Source organism: Rhodamnia argentea, chromosome 3 (genome assembly GCF_020921035.1).
Source record: "Rhodamnia argentea isolate NSW1041297 chromosome 3, ASM2092103v1, whole genome shotgun sequence".
Taxonomy (NCBI): domain Eukaryota; kingdom Viridiplantae; phylum Streptophyta; class Magnoliopsida; order Myrtales; family Myrtaceae; genus Rhodamnia; species Rhodamnia argentea.
The window spans coordinates 20,149,615-20,172,753 of NC_063152.1; the positions used below are offsets into that span (position 1 = coordinate 20,149,615).

At 37.6% G+C, this 23,139-nt stretch overlaps 1 protein-coding gene across 1 annotated transcript; it reads left to right on the plus strand.

The window, feature by feature from the left end:
- The first annotated feature begins 20,084 nt into the window (after window positions 1-20,084).
- LOC115726345 (protein kinase PINOID) lies at window positions 20,085-22,842 on the plus strand. The gene is made up of 2 exons (XM_030656176.1): window positions 20,085-21,232; window positions 21,759-22,842. The coding sequence occupies exons 1-2, from the start codon at window positions 20,640-20,642 to the stop codon at window positions 22,576-22,578; spliced, it is 1,413 nt and encodes a 470-aa protein (XP_030512036.1). The 5' UTR covers window positions 20,085-20,639; the 3' UTR covers window positions 22,579-22,842.
- Window positions 22,843-23,139: the final 297 nt, after the last annotated feature.

The following is a 23,139-nucleotide window of genomic DNA, read 5'->3' on the forward strand; positions in this document are numbered from 1 at the left end:
AAAATATTTCCGTGGATGATAAAATACTTTTAATTTGTTCATTTCTGTGTGCTATACAAGTTATCGTTTTTAGGAAAATGTTCTTCAAATCATTCAATTTTTCACGAAACAAGCGTAAAGATATTTTCTTTCTCTGCCTATAATTTTTTTTTTTTCTCTTCATCTAATTGTTGAGATCAGCGAGTGCTTAAAGAATTCTTGGCACTCCAATGTCGGGCAAAAAGGGGGTTCAAGAGGTTAGGATTTACTTTTAGCAATTCATCCATGATACCGTTAGACCCCATTTGCTCATCTGAATTTTCGGGATTGGATAGATGGATCGAGACTCGTGAGGTTTTGTGAAATCATTGTCAACTGTTAAATGAGGACGTCCCGCTCCGATACGATGCTATATTCTGTGAAATTAATGTCAACTATTATAAAAGCTTAAGTTATTAGACAAATGCGTAGTCTAATATTCAAATATTCTATCACTTGATAAAAATAAACCCATGATTTAATCATATCAGTATTTTCTATACAAAAAGAATAAGTTATAAAAATTGATGAGAACGAGTATTAGCCTATAGAGTATGTTATCTGGCTCAGATTGGTTCAAAGTTAAAACACAAAGCAAATGGCCAGAAATCCACAAACGTGTGACAACCACCGCGGTGGCTCCCTGATGGAGACGGCTGCAACCACTGTGGAAGTCGCCAAACAAGGGCAAACCACCTTGTTGATGTTACCCGACCACGGTGACCCACAATGAACGGCCGCATATTGCTTGGCAGGCGGGTGGGAGAGTCCATATTATTGATCTTTTCGACATTGCTTCGATCTTACAAGCAAATTTCCTTTTCAAACTTATCTAGCTACTTGAAAGTGGAAAAACGTAAGTAGTATGTGATTATCCTTCTGATTTTCTTCACGTTCTCTCTTTATTGCCAAATCATAACCTGTGTAAAACACAATGATGAATGGAACTAAAAAAAGGAAAGAGAAGTCTTTCCCCCTCAATTTGGGCATGGCTTTAGAGTGATTCTCAACAAGAGATTCCGGGAGAATTGGCCAAAAAGTTTTAAGCATATTGTATAGCGGTGAATTTAATCATAAACCTTCTAATTATGTCATTAAGTCATAAATCTTTTGTTGATATCTGCCAATTCAATTATGAACCTTTCAATTATGCCAATTTAGTCTTAAAAATTTTGACGATTTATCAATTCAGTCCTAAACATTTTGACAATTTTCCAATAAAATCGTTTTGATCAATGTTTCGTATAATAGAATTAAGACTATCTAGGCAAATCCTCAAAAGGTTTAGGACTCAAATGGCACAATTGAAAGGTTTAGGACTTAATTGACACAATTAAAATGTTCAAAACTATATTGGCTACCGTACAATAGGTTTAGGACTTTTTGAACAATTATCCTACGAGATCCCAATTTATTTCATGTAAAAACTAATGTCTAATATCAATGCTCTTGATTAATAAAAGGAGAGAGGAGACCAAAAGGCAGGCAAAGGTCCACTCAATTATTTGGGACAACCGCATTCCATATGGGCTGTACTGCCCTTTGCTACCTGACGACTCCAATGACCCGTGGCAACGCCATATGACAATTCGGAGTTGTTGTCTTTAGGTGCTACGACTTCTTTTTCTTAGTTACTATGGTGATATCCACTTGTTATATTTTGATTTAGAGTTTGCCGCTTGCCCCACAAAAACTGTCGGAATAGATTAATTTTTTCTGGATTAAGCGCGTTTGTTTTACCAAAAATGAATAATTTGAAAAATATTTTTCTAAAGATGATTATTTGTATCGCACGAAATAATTAACAAATGAAAATGTTTTCATTTTCGACAATTATTTATGTCATTATATTTTCGCGGACGATAATTTTTTTTTTCATAAATTTATTTTTGTAAGCAAAACAAGTGATGGAAAAATATTTTTAAGTCATTCATTTTCCACGATACAAACAATGCCATAGGAAGCAGTGACACTCTCCGGGGGCCTTCTTGTCATATTGTGTTGTGTCCGTCACTACAACACTTATCAATATGCAAACGACACATGATCAGCACTCCGGACAAGCTAGCGATATGCGAATCCAAAGATTCGACACTCTATTTTGACACACACGGGATAAATTTTAAGTATTTTCAAAAAATTAGGAGTCAAAATGTAAGTTTACCAATATATATATTTAAGTCATATATCTAGCCATCCAAAATTAATATACCCACCAACCAAAAAAAAAAATTGTGAATCCATAGCAGAAGAAGAAGAAGAAGAAACTCACTACTGATATTTATATATATAATATTTAATACACATCATAATTTTACATTTTTTTAGAAATGAAGTGTCGGCGTGTCGTGTTGTGTCCCATTGTGTCATGTCGTGTCACATATCGGTGCTACTTAGACGATGCCTAGGTAAAAACTTTGCCACTCATAATTTCTTTAATTGTCCATGAATATGGCTTGAAATTAATCCTGATTAATACGAAATCCAACCCATAATTGAATTGTGAGGGAAAGGAGGCCATACTAGGGAATTCCAAATTAGACTCTTGCCTAGAAAATCATGGGTGAGGCAAAAGGGAAATTAATTTCCCGCAAAACTTCGTAAAGGAGAATTAATTTCCCATGAGACTTCTTTCCCTTATGTTGGGGTCCATGGGGGGTTACGGTGGTCCGCCCATGTAGGCTACCGCAACCCCCATTCACTGTTGATAACTGCAGAGACAGTTATAACTTGAATTGGCTTTGAAACATGGGTAATCACCCTTGAAACAACATAAATTCTCCCCTATTCATTCTATCTATAAGAAACTAACAGAAAGCAGAGAAAAGTGAACGACGCTCTCCCTCTCTACTATGGAACCGCAATCAAAGCAAGGGAAATCTCAAGACTACAAAGGAGACATCTAATCTATGGATAATATGGTATGTCTCTAGTGTGATGTATCATCCAATCGGTGATACAAGTTAGGTTTGAGCATGTTCTTCCGCATGTTTATTGTTTAGAATCAAGGATTAGGGTCAATGAAATGATATAAGAAATCATTTGGTGGGGTAATGTCATGGTACACTTTGAGAAAGTCAAAGCCTTGAAAAGAACTCTTCCTGTGAAATGGCATGACGTCTTTGATCACTTATGAAAAATCGGCCCCTATTTTGTAAGGAACTTGGAATTAATTTCCTGATAGAGTTCATTAGGGTAGGCATAAGAAAAACCTCAACCCTTGCTATGAATGTGTCCGGCGCAGAAGAATGCGCCCTATCGAAGATAAAATCCTCCCCGGCGTAAACACGAGGGTTTCGTACGAGCCATTATAGGGACACCTTCTAGGGTCAAGAAGTTTCCTGACGAGATTGTTGGGTCATTCCATGTTTATGATAAGCATAATTGGATCTGATGCTGTTGCTTTCTTATTGATTTGTCACTTGTAAATATTTCTCTTTTATATTATTACCATTCTCATTGTATGTAAATATTTTAAGAAATATTTAGTTGTGAATAGATTGAGGGATTTATTATGTAATGCCTTGGTGGTGTTATGTGGTTGCATGGGAGTTCTATAAATTTTTAGTAACTTTAGTGAACTCAATTTTACATAAATTATCATGTTAATGATAACTTCAAATGAGGATTAGACGATGATTGGGAACATAGTGAACTTTTGAATGTAAGGCCTTGTGTGAAGTTATTTATCAATGTAATTAGTTAGTGTAAAATAAATGCATAAATGTTAGGCATTAATAGCTCGTGAATATATATGTCTATAGAACTTTGTGTTCAGATATAATGGTTTTAGCTTATAAGAATATCATAGCTAAGCTTAAAGAATGAGAGATTTTGGATGGTGATAATTGTGAAATTTTGGAATGTGGGAATTTATTTTGTGCTAAAAAAGCAAGAAGCACTAGAGGCTCTTAACCTAATTATATAAGAACCCGAAGATGGAATTATCGCACCACATAGACATGGAAGTAGAGGCATTTGTTGCATGGAAAAAGAAGAATTCTATTGCTAGCATTACGTTGCTAAGTAGTATAGAAAATGAAATCATGCGAGAATTCAAGAATTTTGAAAATGCCAAATTCATGTGGGAACCATTAAAAGCCAAATTTGGCTAGATATTGGTCACCAAACCGAGACGGATCACTATAAGGTTTGACAATCATATGATACCTTATGGGAAGAATATGAAATAACTTTTTTAGGCGTATGAAACATGATAAGTGGACTATAAGATGCAGGCCACATTTTAACGGATAAGCAACAAATGCAAGTAGTAATATGTTCTTTGCCTCATAGCTGTTTATATATGAAAATCTACTTAACCCATAATGAAAAATAAAGACCTTTGAGGACGCTATGCACCATCTTGAGCTAGAAGAGGACCGCCTCCTAGTGGCTAAACCAGAAATCGTTTTTTCTTATGTGGTTTTGAACTCCAAATATAAACATTAAGGTGGGTTCAAGAAGTAGAAGGGCAAAGGAACATTTTTTTTATGAAAGAAATCGAAATTTAACCGACATAGAAAGAGAAAACGTCTTTTCAAGAATGAAATTTCAAAAGTGAAGTGTCTAATCGTGGTAAGTATGGTCACTTTGCTAGCAATTATCGTGAGTCAAAGAAGTTAGAAACCCTTTGTACCCTTGAGAATGTTAGTTATTTCTTCGATTCGGTTTTCGTAATTGAACCTCATCCTTTGTGGATCGTAGACTCAGGGGCCATAGACCATATAGTGAAGGATAGAGATGCCTTCATGGAATTTTACGAATTCCACATGGAGCACAGTGGATATATATATATAGTGTCATGCATCGCGTCCTTACGAGCGCACGAGCATCCCTTCCTTGTCCTTTACTCGCGATTGTCCCCGGGATCGAACGACCGTACGAACACTTGCGGAATGATATGCACATGCGAAAGCGACAAGTAAACTCCATACGTAAAATAACAAGATGACTTAGGAAACGATATAGTATAACACTTAGTCATTTTTCAACATGCCATAATACTGAACTACAAACCGGGTTCGGATTAGACGAAAACAGGACATCAAAAGAGGTCGGTGGCTAGCCCAAGTCCAACTTCTCTCAACCTAAGAGGGTATCACAAGATGGTGGCTCAGCCACACCTAAGGGTCGATCTTGCTATCGGTGGACTCGTCGACGGGAGGAGCGTACTCGGTAAAAACACTCGTCTCATGCACCTCCATCATCTTGGCCTTGGAATCATCAAACTCCACGGGCTCCATGGACTCCACCTCAGACTTAGACTCCAAAGACACGTCAAACTCATCTTCCAACTCCCACTCGGACTCAGAAGTGTCCATGTGGTCAATCTCGACATCTCCGGCCTCCACGATCCCTCCATCCTCAATAGGGTGCTCGAGCTCCGGAAGCTCTAGCTTAGGTTTTGGCTCGGCTATGGGCTCCACCTCAGCATGTTCGGCATCGGGGGTGATGGCTTCAAAATGTCCCACGGCTCTCGGTACCTCATTGAGTATAACACAATCCCTAAGCTGTCCGAAAATGGTGTCTCCGTTCTTGTACGTCCAGGACAAAAATGTATACGACGTCCGGTTATCACCGCCATCGTCTCTTCTATAGTATGTCAAGTTAGGTCCTACCGGATATGAGGTGTCCATGGGCTCAAAATCCTTTGGTAGCCCAAAAAGTATCGGCATAGTGATCGGGTCAAGGTTTGGGGTTTGAAAAAGAGGATCTCACAACGAGGTGAGATTATATCTCAATAAGTCGAATCTAAACTTAACCTAGGCCAATAGTACCTCCGAACAATTTTAAACATACAATCATAACCTGTAATGTACACATGGCGTAACAACCGAATAACATAGCAATTGGAATAATAAGTCATGGCATAATATTTAGACACTTTAATTCAATTTACAACAAACCACAACCAGCAAAATAATGACTAAGCTTCGTATTACGGCTTTAAACAATAATTGGCCTTAAGTGTTCCCATTATTCACATCGACCCTCAATGTCCCACTTATGCAAGATGATTCGGTCAATTTATCGACTCTCGACTCCCCAACTCCTTCAAGATGATTCGGTCGAATAAATGACTCTCGCGTCCGATCCTCGAGATGATTCGGTCAATTTATCGACTCTCGACTCCCCAACTCCCTTGAGATGATTCAATTGAATAAATGACTCTCGAGTCGCACATAATCTCGTCAGGTCAATCTTTGTGATTAAACGATCGTAACTCAAACGATTTGGTCAATGATGGAGAACAATACAATCGAGAATGAGTTAGCAAGATCGGAACAATCGCACACGTTCACAGCCAAATATACCACGACTCGATCATCACAATTCAATTATCCCCGTAGCCCATTATAACGCCTCATGATCGAGTATAATGAAATCAAGCAAGGCGTCTAGCCATCCAATCACACTTTCATCTCATGGTCGAACACAATAGAGCATAACAATCATTTAATCGCTTGATTCACAACATCAAGTCACGGCCGAAACTACTAGGCGCACATCCGAATAATTAGACTTGTTTAATCATATCACAATCCAAACAAGGGCATTCAGCTCCAAGGGTTTACCATGGCACTCTTAGTCAAAATCTCCATAACCCAAGTTTTCAATTCAATTCAAGCATTAGGAACTCTCAATTTATTCAATTCGTGTCAATATAAGTCATGCTACAATTCGACCATAAACCAATCATACAAGTCGAAGGCTATACACCACATATCAGCTATAAACTTCTCAAGTTAAGTCCACATCAAACATCGTAACTCAGCCACGCCAAAATAAATTTCGGGTTCCAACTTGAAGCACCCCTAAATAGCCCATAAACTCATCATAAACACATCCTAACATGCTCCTTAGCAACCTACAATTCGGCTAAAGAATACTAGAAGTGTCAAAACTTGTGTACGGCGCTCACTTTAGTGCTAAAACTTTCAAAACAATCACTTAATTGCCAACTTTTTTTAAAAAACGATTACTTAAGTGTCAACTTCTTTTAAAAATGACCACTTCATTGCCAACTCCAATTTCAGGTGACGTAGCTTACCGGAAATCGGACACGTGCTTTTTTTTATTAATAATTGAGCTGACATGATTCGGTGGAGTTGACACTAAAGTGATCCTTTTTAAAAAAAAATTAGCACTTAAATGATCGTTTTAAAAAAAATTGGCATTTAAGTAATCGTTTTGAAAGTTTTGGCACCGAAGTGATCATTTTTCAAAAATTTTGGCACTTAAGTGATCGTTTTGAAAGTTTTGACACTAAAATGAGCGTTGTACAAAAGTCGTACATAAGTTTTGCACTTGTAGTGTACTTAAGCCCTTCAGTCCTAAGATAGGATTAAGGATAACTTACAAAGTGTTTGAGTAAGTAAAAACCACGGAAGAGGGCAGCAAGGTCACGGTTCTCCTTGAGCAAGCCTAGTTCGATTTTAGTCAAAAAAAGTAGCCAAATATCAGCCCTCAATAATTCAATGAACACATAACTAAAACCTTTCTTAAGTCTCTCATAAACTTAAGCTAACTCCTAGGATGTCTTACCAAATGAATCCAAGCCAAAACAATCTCCCAAACGGCCTAACGTGCTTCTCGGGTCCGGCTAGTGCGGAGCAACGACCTTTGCTACTTCAAATGGCTCTATAGGACAAACAACAAAGCAGATTGGGGCACATGATATGTCAGTAGAACGGTAAGAGAAAGAGCTTTCCAACGATGGGTAGGTCGCCGGATTTCGACCATGGACGGGGGAGTTATAGCCTGAACAATGGACAGCAATGGGCTGGTGAGCGAGAGAGGGAGAGAAATGAGAGGGTGAATAAGGGAAAGAGAGAGTTTGGCCGAATGGGGGAAAATGAAGGGGAGAGAGAGAGAGCTTCATCCAATAATTCAAATGCAAGAGGGAGTGGAGTGGTTCAATGAGTCATATCATGTAAGGGATGGAATGATTAAATGTAAGAGTGAATAGTTATAGTGGTTGGGGTGGTTGATGGGATTTTTGGAGAAATAAACTTTCTTGTCTTTAGTTAATAATTCAAGACTATTAAGGACACTAATGCCCCCAATAATTCGATCACATGGGAAAAAAGGCAAAAGACCAAAATACCCTTGACTTAGACTAGAGGATTGAGCACTAATCGAGGGCAAAACCGTAATTTCTCAATTTTCAGTCCATTTTCGATCACTTTGGACGAATCCTAATCTTAAACTATCTTGATGAGGTGACGTCCAAAATATTACTATCGGCATATTCGAATATCCAACACCCAATTTCGAAGTCCAATTCGTGGTCTAAATTCCTCAATTGCACTTTCGGTGTATCTCAAAATAACGGGTGGCTTTTAGGAGCTACACATATCGACTTGTGATCAAGGTCACGTTTAAGAGTTGTTCGAGCCATGGTGATTTTGGTTGTCATGTAATTGCGAGGGTCAACTACTAGTTTCGAATGACACGATCGTTAGGAATCGGTTTAGGTTAATTTGCAAATTATTCTATGGCCAAACGGAATCACCCATGAACCAATCATATAACACTAGCAAATTATTTTAAGACCAATCTTAGATCAACCTTTGATGGCCCAAAATATTTCCTCAACAATCCTTATGGTCAAAGTAATAGTACATGATTGAGTTTTTTAGTTCACGTACTTAAATCCCAGTTAGCCTTTCCCTTTTGGTCGGTTACTCGTGAGTAATCAAATCCAAGCGAGATTGAACTGAAATACATCGATAGACATTTCATTCATTCATAGGCTTCAAAAAGGGTTGGAATTCAAAATATCACATATAGGAAACAATTCATAGGTAGAAGTCAATGGGATTAACACTTGCCAATTAAATATGTACGGTGGTTGCAAATGTTCCTATGTGATGTGTTACATGCTTCGGAGATTCATCAAAATTTGATTTTTGTGTTGGTGTTAGTTAAACCTGATTTTAGTTTGAACTTTCATGGTAATGGTGTGGACTTGTCGTTGGAAACGAGTCTTTATGGTTCCAGTTTTTTCCTGAATGGTTTTATTGTGCTAGATGTTGAATTCGGTAATGTGAATGTTTGTTATTTCCTATTCACATCTTTTAAACCTTATGATAATGATGTGAATGTGTGGCATACTGAGCTGAGTCATATTAGCCAACAGCAAATAATTAGATAAGCCGAAGAGGGCTTATTGAGCAATATTAAAAAGGTTGATTTGCCTATTTGTGAGCATTGCCTAGTGGGAAAAACAACACAAAAACTATTTGGCAAAGAAACAAGAGCCGAGTTTTCTTTGCAATTGATCCATTCAGACATCTATGGTTTAATGAATGTGAAAGCAAGGCATAGTATTGTTTAATTCATCACATTTATAGATGATTATACTCGATTCAGATATATCTATTTGATTTCTCATAAGTCCGAGGCATTAAGTTGTTTTAAGAAGTTTACGATCTTAGCGGAAAATCAATTGGACAAGGAAATAAAAGTATTGAGATCCGATCGATGTCAAGAATATTTATCTGATCAATTTAGATATTTATGTGATGAAAAGGAAACAGAAAGATAGTTGTATATTCCATATACTCCTCAACAAAACGACGTTGTAGAGAGAAGTAATAGAACCCGGATGGAAATAATTAGGTTTATGATCGCGTAGGCTAATTTGCCAATCACCTCTAGGATGATGCTTTATTGACTATTATTTATGTACTTAATTGTATGCCTTCTAAGTCAGTTAATTTCACTCTATATGAGTTGTGGATAGGTTAAAAATCCTGATTTGAGTTTTCTTAAACCTTGGGATTGTACTGCCTATATTCATGAGTCCTCTCATAAATATGAAATATTAGGTCCAAGAGGTAAAAAGCATATTTTCATAAGGTACTCGGAGAACTCGAAAAGGTATGTGTTTATAGGTGAACAAGAAGGTGAAGGTGTGATTGAATTTGAATCATAAGATGTTATATTCTTGGAAAATATTTTTTCAAAAAGGGCGAAATAAGTAAAGACTATTTCCTATGTGAGACCTTGGATCGAGATAATAGGATAGTTTGATATAATGATCCAAATGGAAGTAAAGTGAGAAGTGGGAAATTAGTTTCGAATCGGTCTCAATTGCAATCACTTAAAGAGTTGATGTTGTCATTATCTTATCCCAGTGGGAGTGTAATGGAGGATGAAATATGAAGGGTATAATGGTCTCCACGCGAACGAGTCGCAAAAGTATTCACCATCAACGTTTTTGAAATTTAAAGGAAAGTTTTCATGGTCACTCCACAAGATGAGGCACTATCTTGTTTGATAAGGAAAAGTAGATGAAAATAATGAAAGATGAAATAGAGTCGATGAGATCAAACCAATTTTGGAAATTGATTGATCTTTTAAATTGACACAAAGCTTTTAGGAACAAATAGGTTCTCAAAGTAAAGCGTAAAGCTGATAGCTCGAATGAAAAGAATAAGGCTAAACTCGTAGCGAAAAGGTATAATCAACAAGAATGAATTGATTATGAAAAAGTTTTTTCCTCCCGTGGTGAGATTTATCTCAATTCGCCTTTTCTGGTAATAGTGACTAGTATGGATATTGAATTATATCAAATTGATGTAAAGACTGCTTTTCTCGGTAGAGAATAAGAATAAGAAATTTATATGGAACAACCATTGGGTTTGTTATAAAAAGCCAAGAATAAAAGGTGTGTTGACTTTTGAGATTAAAATATGGCCTTAAACAATCTTCGAGACGATGGTATATACGTTTTCATAATGTCACAGTGGCATATGTTTTTCTAATGATTGATGAAGGTCATTGTGTATATATCGAAAAATCCAAAAATCAATTTATGATCTTATCATTATATGTTAATGATATACTAATTGCCAAAAGTTATATAGAGTTTTGCAATACACTTGAGAACCGGTTATGTGCCAATTTTAAGATGAAAGATATGGGTGAGTATATATAAATTCTTGAAGTTAAGAGTTTCAAGATATTTTTTAAAGAGGTTGTGATCTCTTTCACAAGAGACTTACATAGATAAAGTCTTTAAATGATTTCACATATAAGATTGTAAATTCATAGATACTCATATTGCAAGAGGTGAACATCCGAGCCGCATAATGTATCATGAGAATCCACAAGCAAATGAACAAATGGGAAGTGTTCCATGTTTTAGTGCTGTTAGAAGCTTAATGTACGCTATGAGGTATACAAGACCTGATATTTGTTATGCAATTTGAATGGTTAATAAATACCAATCCGACCCAAGTCAAGCACATTTCACCGCCGTAAAGAGAATCTTGAGGTATCTGAAGGGTATTGCCGATTTTTTGCTAAGTTATCAAAATAAAGATTTGGCTCTTGAAGGATATACTGATGTTGATTGAGGAAAAGGTTTAGATGAGAGAAATTCTACCTTTGGATTTGTGTTCTTACTTAATAATGGTTTCATATCATAGAGTAATAAGAAGCAAACGTATAAAGCCTTATTCACGATGAAAACTGAATTCGCGGCATTGTCGGTAATAATACAAGAGGGTGTTTTAGCTTAAGAGATGTTTGGATCAGTATGGTATTGCTAAGGATGTTGTAGGTTTAATTATTGGTTAATTGTGATAGCTAAGCAGCAATAGCTTATACTAAGGATCCAATGCAAAACCAAACAAATAGACATGGAGTATATTTTGTAAAAGACATGGTTGTATGAAAGAATGTGAATGTACAATACATATCTACCCATAGAATGATAGCAAATCCTGTGATGAAGTCAATTTTTAGATATGTTTTCCTTGTTCATGTGTTGATAAATGTTTTATTTCCTTACATTGAAATCTCTAGGAGTGCATAGAAGTTGGAGTATTTGATATCTATATTTCCCAAAGTTCACAATAAATGGTATTTGTTATCATTATTGATGCATATGAATTTGCATGACATTTATACATGTTAATGTTTAGTATATTACGTTGAGAAAGTATGTCGGACAGATAATAGATTAGCCAAATCACACAAATAATCGCCTTTATTTACTGTGTGATGAATAGAGATGAGATAATTTCAAGCTTATTATGTAGATGATAATTGAGAACTCGAGCTTAAAATAAAGATATCGCCTTAACAGAATGTTAAAATGAGGACTTATTATTTATAATGTCCGAAAGTGAAATGACCCACATATTTCACTTAATGTCTTTATTGCTAGATATGAGTTCTGATGAATACTCTTTAGTAGAATAGATTTGTGAAATCAAGTTAGATATTGGGTATATCCGAACTACCATCCGCATGGTATTAAGTGGAAAAACATACTCTTCATAGGAAAGGAGAGAATATCATAATATGTATTTCATACTACGTATGCAAGAGACGACCAATGAGAGTTGGCAAAAATTTTGATCTCAATTTTCAAGCCGAGTGAGACTCTCGAGAATTAGGATTCCTTATTTCATTCCCTCATGACTCTGATTTATTCTCAAGGTTTCTATTAAGTATTTGCTATCTTAGGGTGTTGTCAATGGTCATGAGATTGATTCGATCTAATGGGACATTTCTAGAAAAGTGAGCTAAACTGAAATTGAGAGATTTAAGCGAAGAAGAAGATCGATTTAGACTTTGAGTCACATGATAATTGTATATTCACAAACCGGTCAATTATTATTATTTTGTGTGATTATAATTATGAGTACAACGTATCATACTTAAAGAGATCAAAAGAGATATGATGTAAATGTGATTGATCGATCTAAGGTACAACATACGAACATTTACTCTTGATTATGTCCAATTTTTAGCTGCTTTATATTCTTAACGAATGTATGGCAACGAGCTCTCTTAGTATGCTAGTTGTACAAATTATTTGATTATATGAACCTTGCAAAGAAGAGAGAGTTATGTTTAGTCCTTTTTGGACAAATGGGAGTTGTTAACCTGTAATGGGCGAGTGGGAGATGTGGGGTTCCTTAGGAGGTTACGATGGTCCGCCCATGTAGGGTACCATAACCCCACTCACTGTTGATAACTGCCGATGCGGTTATCACTAGAACTGGTTTTGAAATGTGGGTTATCCCCCTTGAAACAACGTAACTTCTCCCCTATTCATTTTGTTCGTAAGAAACTAATAGAAAGCAAAGAAAAACAAACGACGCTCTCCCTCTCTACTGTTGAACCACAATCGAAACGAGGGAATTCTCAAGACCGCAAATGCGACATCTAATCTGTGAACAATATGGTACGTCCCTCGTGTGATTTATCGTCCAATCAATGATACAAGTGAGGTTTGGGCATGTTCTTCCACACGTTTATTGTTTAGAATCAAGAATTAAGTATCCTTCACCTTATCGAAGATGAAGTCCATGTTGAGGTTGGAGAAGGATTCTTAGTTTTTCTACATATACATATTCAGGAAAAGTGTTCGAAAAGTCCTAAATCTATTGTATTGTTGCCAATTTTATCATAAATCTTTTAATTTTGCTAATTTAGTCATAAACCTTTTGATCTAGAGCCAATTCAATCCTTTCGGCTTGACGTTGACATTTTACAATAATATTTTAATAATTTTAGTACTTGTTATTTTTTTTATTTCTTGTTTACTTTCTTTTCTTTTTATTTTTTTAAATAATTTTAGAAGTCCCAATTCTAAGTAACACTTTCGTGATTTTTTAAGGTTCGGTGTGGGACAATATCCGTAGAGGAGGTGAAGTCTAGATTGTAAAGAATTTCCGAAGAAGCTACAGGGTAACAGTCAAACTAGCTGCACTAACCAGGATAGAGTGAAGAAGAAGTTTTTTAGGCTAGGTTTAGTCATCTGCATTTCTAATCATGATGAAATTGGATTTAATAGGATGCAAAATTCGTAGATTTTTTTATAGCATGTTCACCATTTAGTGAATAGCAGCAATAAAATTGGATATTTAAACATTCTATCATATCCATTGTTTGATAGACACGGCATATCGGTGTAAATAAATCTTAAAATTGTAAAAATGGAGATGACAAGAATCTCTCATGACACTCATGCCTACTTCATTTTTATTTACTTATTTCTATAATTTTTCCTCTCTCTCTTTTTTTTTTTTTTTATTTCTTTTCCCCCTTTCATCATTCTCTGCTAAAATTTTAGTAAATAGTAAAATATACTAGTACACCTAAAATACCTAAAATATGTAAGAAAATATTTATTTATATTGAATCTATATTATAAGATATAACGACATTTAAATATATAATTACAAATATGAATAAATAAAAATGATTTTTTATTATTTTTTATGTTATTCTGGATTTTTTTAGTTTATATTCAAATATTTCGTTAACATTATTATTTTCTTGAAGTTTGTTATTCTAGTAAAATAAATTTTTATATATTAAGAAATCCTATCCATATTTATCTCTCTTATATCCAACTTTATCCAATCTTAAAGAGGCACCAAGCACAATATATGATAAATTTTATCATTTATTGAATTTTATCATGACCACCAAACACGACCTTACATGTTACAAGTGTCGGAAAGAGGGGCACTTTGTGAGATACTGCCTAGAGCCAAAGAAAGGTCAAAGATCAAAGGGCAACGTCAATGCCGCGCTCATGAACCGAACTACGCTCTGTGCTATCTATCAGTTTGACTGGAAACGAGTAAAACCGTGGAATGTGGATGCGCATACCACATGATATCATATGGGGGCTGGTTCTCGAGGGTAGTGCAGTATTTATGGGCAAAAATGCTGAATACAAGGTCGTTGTTTTTTGCTCAGTACAAACCCAGAGGTATGATGGGACCATCAGAACTTTGTGAGATGTTCAACACGTTTCGTATATGAAGAAGAATGACCATTCAAGGTATGTGGATTCTTTGGGTTGTCAATGCACTTATAGGTCTAGGACTTTGAAGGTTACCAGACATGCATCCGTGGTCATGAAGGGGAAGCGGATGTGTAATTTCTATATTGAGATGCACGTGTCGGTTGGGTTAGAAAATCTTCAATCAAAGAACTTGTGCCGTGTAGAGCAATTAAACTCATTGGCTAAAGTTTTAAGTGAAAGTGGGTCCAATCTGATATATTTGGGGATTCGGACTTGAACTCCCTTTTGACGATCTCCCCGGATGAACATATCAAGCTTCATTTGCACACTCCCAACAAACGGTATCAGATTCGATGGTTAATTGGTGCCTTATCCTCAATCTGTTTCGGTGTTTAGTGAATATCTCAATTAATGAATCTGGTAGCCAACCCATTTTTTCGAGAGATAGGCGTTGTGGTGTAATAATGCGGTCTCAATGACAACTTCCATTATTCAATCTGCAGAAAAAGACGAGGGATGAATGTTCGCGCTAGATATTCAAGTTGAGATATACCGATGCAGAACAATACATGAATTAAGGGGAAGTAGGTCTAACACTGAGTTCCCACGAAAGGAAAGATTATTGAGATGAATGTGTGCATTGCATTAAAAAGTCCCACATCAAAAAATTGATGGAATTTAGTTCAAATCTTACAATTTAATCCACGGTGTTAGATTCAAGTTAGACAAGATTATGCCATATATGACTCGGGTACGTGTTTGAGAGAGGAATGAATATATATTGAGTGAGTGGGCTCTTCTGGATGAGCAAAAAAAATAGGAAGCTGGACTTCTATGAATATTCACACGACCAAAAGCATAGTGGATTACATCTTTTTAGATTTGTGGAGTCTTCTCAAGCACCGATAGATAATTTTTAATAATATTTTAGTATTTTTTGAATTTATTTATCAATTTATTTTTTTCCATTGTTTCTTTTCTCAGGCGAGGGCCCAAAGACCCTGGCCGGCCACTGAGAAAAAAAATAGAAAAATTAATAAAATATTTGAAAAATATATATAAATATTAATAAAAATTATTTGTATCACCGTCGTTCGTGTCACGTAAGACTACTCCATCCACACTAAGTGATTTTCGGTCAAAATTTGTCGGATGGACTCAAAAGGTAAAAGGTGAAAATATTTAAGACTCATTTAAAAAAAATTACAAAATTTAGGATTGAATTGGCAAAAGTACAATAAACTTATGACTTTTGAATAATTTTTTCAATAAAATTTTGTCCTAATGAATTTGATATCTGTCGAGAAAACGATGTGAGCCATAAAAAGGAATGATTGGTGGAACACCAAACTCGCAGCAAAGGATGCGACCTTCTCGTGAGTGAATGTTCCCAGTTTTCATTTTTTTTCACGCATACACTCTTCATATTAGTTGGCAAGGCAAAGATCATTCAATGCTGAAACTGACAATAACAACCCGAAGTCCCAGTCAGCAACAATTTTGAAAACGTGCTTGGCCTACAGAGAAAAATACACAACCAATAATAAATCGATTTTACGAATGACAATTCAATCATAAATTTATCATTTTTACTAATTTAGCGCTAAATATTACTGTGAAATAGCATCAATTTTCACCGGAGAACTCTGACGTTGCAGTCTAGTGGGCACCGGTCGTTCTACATGACACCTCGCCACATCAACGGTTTCCGGTAAAAATTGGCCATAAGGGATAAATTGAGATTTGTGCAAAAACTTAGAACTTAATTAGAAAATTTAGATTGAACTGGCTTAAAATAGATGTAAAGCTCATTTCCCTATATATATATATATATACACTTCTAATTGCCGAAAAAAAAAAAGTAATACGAGCATTGCATGATACTTCTATTTTAATATTTCTCTCTTGATTGTGAGTTTGTCTTGTGAATATTTCACTATCTGGACCTAGAACATGATTTAATGGACAAGATTGGCTACGTGTACTCAACATGTTCCATTCGTTGCATGACATGTTAGTTATAGTTCCGCCGCATGACAACACCACCACAACACAAACCAAACCCACCCCCCCCAAAAAAAAAAAAAAAAAACCCACAACCCACCCAAAAAAAAAAGGGAAATAAATATTTTAAAGAGCATCTAAGAAGGTTCTAAACATTAAAAAATGAAATAGGAATAGGGATAAAAGAAGGACTTGAGATCCAAGTCCCCAAATGAAAAAGATCCGCAATAAACGGCAAGGTGACAATTATGTACAAAATCTAGGAATTGTACATATACCAATCCTGATATCTAGCATGAAAATTTGGCAGTTTAAAATGAAATTTTAGATTAAATTATCTGCTGATCTGTCTAACAAGAAAATAAAAATCTTAAGCAGGAGAACCGGCAGCTGGTCCTTGGTTCTTAGATAGAATTGGGTTTTTTTTTTTTTTTTTGTGTGTGTAAATGTCGCATAAAATTAATAGCGTATATATTTGTTTACCTAAAATTAGTCAAGTATTTTTGCTTATTAATCAAGTGGTTTTGGGTGCCTGCTTTGAATTAGATATTGTGGGTTCCATTCTCCCTTAATAGCACTGCATCTCACTATTATCTTCCTCTACATAAGGTGTATCAGCGCCCAATTCAACCCTGGGATCAGCGTGCTAAACCGATTCTTCCTAGAGATCAGTCGACTAAGATCTGTTCTCGAGTTGAGTCGGCCCGTTTGGCACCCTAGCATTTATAGGTAAAGCAGGACCATTTTTTGGGATTAAAAGTTGATATTAAATTCACATAGTAAATTTTGATTTTTAAATTGCGACTTTATAAGGATTGTTTGTGATGGTAGATAGGCCAATTTGTAGAGGCTTATCTATAAGAGTACAAAGAATGCATAATGACAAATTTTGCTATTTTTCCATTGAGTTAGCTGAAAATTTTATAAGTATAGTAAATAGCTAAAACACATTGTAGTGGACAAGTCAACACTTTTGCTAAATAAACCTCAATTAGGGTGCCTATATTTCGAGGAAAATAAATAATTTGAAATATTTTCTATAAGGGATCGCTTATATCACTTGCAAAACTAAATAAAGGAAAAGTGTTGTCATCGTCCATGAAAATGCTTAGACGTAAATTTTTATCAAAAATGAAAACATTTTTCATTTATTAATTATTTCGAGCGACATAAGCAATCAATTTTAAAAAAATATTATTCACACTGTTCATATTTTGCGGAATTAACGGAGCCTTAGATGGGATTAGCGAACATTTAATCCTAATTTATGACACGTGAGAAAGACCGACAATTCAAAATGAAATGAAATCTATCATCATGTTGTCTAAATAAGGTCAGTAATGTGGTAATTATATTTGAATTATTTAAAAATGCCAAATATAATTAAAGGTTAGTTACACAAATGGTCTTTAAACTTTGGCCCAATATGTAATGTCGACTTTGGACTTTTAATTTGTTTAATGTGATCTTTGAACTTTGGTCCGATATACAATATAGTCCATGAATTTTTTATTTGGTCAATGTGGTCATCGAATTTTTTTATAAATGTTCAATCTGAATCCTAGACTAAAATATCTAATATTGTCCTTTCATTAATTTAAGTTAACAAATTTTACCGATTTGGCTTCCAATCCGATAAGTTTGAAGGGTTGACCCAAAAAAAAAAAAAAAATAACGTTGCATGTGGACCACTCATGTACGATATTCAACTCAAATGAAAATATAATAATTCACGTAATCAAATAACATTGATAATCGTTCTTTGAATTGAGAAAATTAAACAACTTAAAAAGGATTATTAAATTCTAATTTGATTGAATATCTTGCGTAGATTATTATTATTATTATTTTATGTTTTGCATAGATAATTCACATGTAGCATTTTTTCTCCACCGATCGAAAGGGTACCTGATTGGAAGCTAAATCAATAAATTCAGTTAACTTAAATTAAAAAAATAGACAAGATTTAATATTTTTATATTGTCCAAGGCTAAATTAAATATGTACTAAAAATTGAGATATCACATTGAACGAATTAAAGTTCAAAAATGATATTACATATAGGGCAAAAGGTTATAGATCGTATTAAACAAATTAAAAATTAGAGCACGATATTACATATTAAGTTTAAATTTCGGGATCATTTATGATATTCTCCGCAACTCAAAAACCACGAGTGGACGATCTATTATTGTCAAACGAAAGTCAGCCGGTGCGATGAAAAATTCACTAAACTGGTAATCTACACATTTTTTTGAGCCCTGAAAGTAAATAAAAAAAAATGACAGAAAAAAGGAAAAAGCTTCTCTAGACCTGCACCTGCACAATAGGACCGCACGCTCAGAACGCTCGAGGACAACAAATGGAAGCAACCTCTGCCACGTGACAATCGACCCGACGACCTTCGACGCACGTGCCACCGCTCCCACGTCATCCCACAGGTAATTGAACACGGTCCTGTAATAAGGCTGTACTCGCGTCAGATCGAGCTGCCGCTCCTCTTTTCTTTTCTGTTTTTTTTTTTTTAACAACCTCACGTGTCTCCCCCCAAGACGAAAATTTTTTAACCACGGTTAAAGAAGAAGTTGGCATGTAGGCAATTGGTGGTCGGGAGTCAAATCTCAACTTAGGTTAACCCAATTAGAAATTTGAAATTAATGCATCATGAATTCATTCGTCTCATACTCATTTTCGCTTCACCAAAAGTTTCAAACCGGCGCCGCCAATCCAAATCTGAAATTTTCCAAGAAACGGAAGTTGATTTAGGGTAAACGCATCGGAACAACATCGATTGAAATTTTTCGCGAGACGAAAGTTAATTTAATGTAAAATATGTCTTAATACTAGTTTAAAATTTTTAATGGTACAATCCTTTGACTTATGTATACGTGTCATATTTTTGTGTACTTTTTTTAAAAATAATTATGCAACTAAAGTTCGCCTAAGTATGCTAACAATATATATTCGCTCCATAAGTAACTAAATTGTTCTGACAAAAAAAGTAACAAAATGGCACATGGATGAGCAAGTTCAAATTAATCAAAAGATTTCGATTAATTTGTATAGCCTTGCACTAAAATTTTCTTTTTTGATGTTAATGGGAGAGAGTTTGAAAAACTGCATCGTCGTAGTCCCATGAAACCAAGAAGAAAGAACGCAAGAAACCCCAATGCCGATTTTACCCTCGTCCTCTATCTCTCTCCGTACGACCCTGCTTAAATAGCTCCTCAACCACCATCTTCTTCCGTTATCTCTCTCTCTCTCTCTCTCTCTCTCTCTCTCTAAACGCAGAACTGTTCAAAAACCAGAGAGGCAGAGACCTCGACCCTCTCTCTCTTGTCAACGAGCAATAAGTGAGAAGGGCTTCGAGGACGGACACTGTTGCAGCAACAGCCAAAAGAAGAAACCAAGTTAACCCTAATTTTCTGGTCCAAACCCACAAAGGAAAAAAAGCTGGTCCTTTCCTCATCCGCCATTGATGAGCTCTGTGCCCCCTTCATTCAAAGCGGGCGCTGCTCATTTCCTCCTCCTTCCATCCGGTTTCGAACGGCTCGAGCGTTGAATGCCCCCCCGATCGATTCCTGAATCTCTCCTTTACCTGACGAATCTCTCTCTCTCTCTCTCCTTTTTTAAGCATCGGATTCGGATTGCTAGTTTGAGCTAAATCCAATGCACGAGTGATCAGATTCGTGCTTCGTTCTCACTTTGTTGACTTTCCTCTCTTACCATTTGCACCGGCTTTCAAATTCCGAGTCTCTTCTTCTTCTGTTTCTTCTTCTAGAGAGAGAACCGGGTCCGTGAGAGCGCGTCAGGGCTTTTCTCTCTTAAGAGGATGATCGAACATCGCCGTGACTCGGACGGTGAACTCAGCAGCGTCGAGGCTTTGAATTCCAGCCACGCCAGCTCGATGAGCAGCAGCTCCCGCGGCAGCTGCAGCAGCTTCAGCCGCCTCTCCTTCGACGCGGCGCTGCTGGACCACCACCGCGGCCCCTGCTCCGCCGAGGCCCTTGCCATAAAGCCGCACAGGTCCTCCTCCGACTCCGCCTACTCCGCCATGCTCCGCCGCGGCGCGAGGCCCGGGTTCCGCGACTTCCGGCTCCACCGCCGCATCGGCTCCGGCGACATCGGCACCGTCTTCCTCTGCAGCCTCAAGGGCCGCGACGGCGCCGATCCGGCGGACGGGGAGCTGCTGTACGCGATGAAGGTGGTGGACAAGGAGGCGGTGGAGAAGAAGCAGAAGAGCCAGAGGGCGGAGATGGAGCGGAGGATCCTGAAGATGGTGGACCACCCGTTCCTGCCCACGCTGTACACCGAGTTCGAGGCCTCCCACTTCTCGTGCATTGTCATGGAGTACTGCTCCGGCGGCGACCTCCACTCCCTCCGCCACAAGCAGCCCAACAAGTGCTTCTCTCTCGCCGCCGCGAGGTACCCCGCATTCCCTCTCCTGTCGCTGTGTTTCTCGGTTGCTTTTTTGTTCATTTCAAGAATGTTTCCTTCACTCAGTGTTCTTTCCTCAACGGTTTCCATGGAGTTCTTTCTTCATTCCCTTTCCAATTTTTTTTCATTTGATGCTGTTTCGCTTCTCTGCATGGTGTGATTCTCCATGTTCTGTTCTCATCTGCTTTTTTCCCTCTGAAAGGTTACCATCTTGTCTGCTTCTGCTGCAATTAGCGACCTTCCATGAATCCTTTTCTTTTAATCAGGTTTTTATTTTTAATTTTAAAAACGCCACCAAAAAAAAAAAAAGAGAGAGAGAAAGAATCGCTTTCAAAGTTTCCCTTTCTCAGCTCTGAAGCTGAGATTTTCCCGGATTATTTATCTGACAATAGCCGCAAATTTCCTTTTTGGAAAAACTATGAATTTAGTTCCTTGCAAATAAATTAATAAAAGGATAAGCGATAAGAGAATGAAAAGATTGATTTTTTTTCTTCTGGGGTTTTGGTTTTTCCAGGTTTTATGCGGCAGAAGTTCTGGTGGCGCTAGAGTACCTACATATGCTTGGAATCATCTACAGGGACCTGAAGCCAGAGAACGTGTTGGTCAGATCGGACGGTCACATCATGCTCTCTGACTTTGACCTCTCCCTCTGCTCCGATGCCATCCCGGTGGTTGAATCCCCGTCGACGACTCCGGACCCTTCCTCCGCCTCGCCCGCACCCTCCCGGTTCGACTTGCGCCCGCAGACGATCGCAGCCCCTCCTTCCCATTCTCCGTTCTCCTGCCTTCCCAGCCCCAACCGGTTCTTCCGGTCGCGCAAGGTCCAGAACCTCGTCCCGAGCAACCGGCTGTTCGTGGCCGAGCCAGTGGGCGCCCGGTCGCAGTCCTTCGTCGGGACCCACGAGTACGTGGCCCCAGAGGTCGCCTCCGGCGGGTCCCACGGCAACGCCGTCGACTGGTGGGCCCTCGGGATCTTCATCTACGAGATGGTCTACGGTCGCACGCCCTTCGCCGGCGAGTCGAACAAGGCCACGCTCCGCAACATCGTCCAGAAGCCCCTCGCCTTTCCCGGCCCCAACGCGCCCGCCACTGCCCAGGAGCTCCACGCCCGCGACCTCATCGCCGGGCTGCTCTGCAAGGACCCGGCCCGTAGGCTCGGGTCGAGGCGCGGGTCCGCCGACGTCAAGAAGCACCCCTTCTTCAAGGGCCTGAATTTCGCCCTCGTCCGGTCTTTGGCGCCGCCCGAGATCCCCGGCCTGAGGCTGAGGCGGCAGCGGACGACAACGACGGCGACGTTCCCTAGGAGACAAACAACGGCCTTCGATTACTTCTGACGGGGGAAGGAAGAGCGATCGGATTTCGGCCACGTGTCCTACTAGACCTGCTAGGGTTAGGGGTCACTGGCAGATTGATGGTGTACATTTGTTTTCCTTATTGCTAATCCTATGTTAGGGAAGTAGGTTGTCCATGTCTTTTAGGGGTTATCATGTGTACGAAGTACGTGCTTGACTTAAGACCAAGCGAAAATGAGAGGAAAGTCCTATTCATATGGCTAACCTAATATCACCATACTATCATAAAAAATCACATTAGCAAAACATATATTTTTCTTTTTTATTTCGTGCTTTGGCAACATAACCGCTATCATGCTACACAAATCATGGGATGAATTACTTCTTTTGTTGTTCGTTCAATAGAGCATAGAAGAAAGAATAATTTAATATGGCTAGATAAAGTTTCTTGATCACGATCGTGGGAGACCAAGTGACCACATTTACCTGTTACAACGACAGGGAGAATCCGTCGCTGAGGAAGGTGTTTCTTAATGCCCAGCAAGAGAGATCTACGATGAAATTGCTTTCTAGACAGAAGGAATTTTTTGGAGGGAAATATAA

Bases quoted from the DNA above. Each gene is read 5' to 3' on its own strand.
- LOC115726345 (XM_030656176.1), top strand. From the start codon at position 20,640: ATGATCGAACATCGCCGTGACTCGGACGGTGAACTCAGCAGCGTCGAG. The intron at 21,233-21,758 runs GTACCCCGCATT...TGGTTTTTCCAG, and splicing joins TTCTCTCTCGCCGCCGCGAG to GTTTTATGCGGCAGAAGTTC.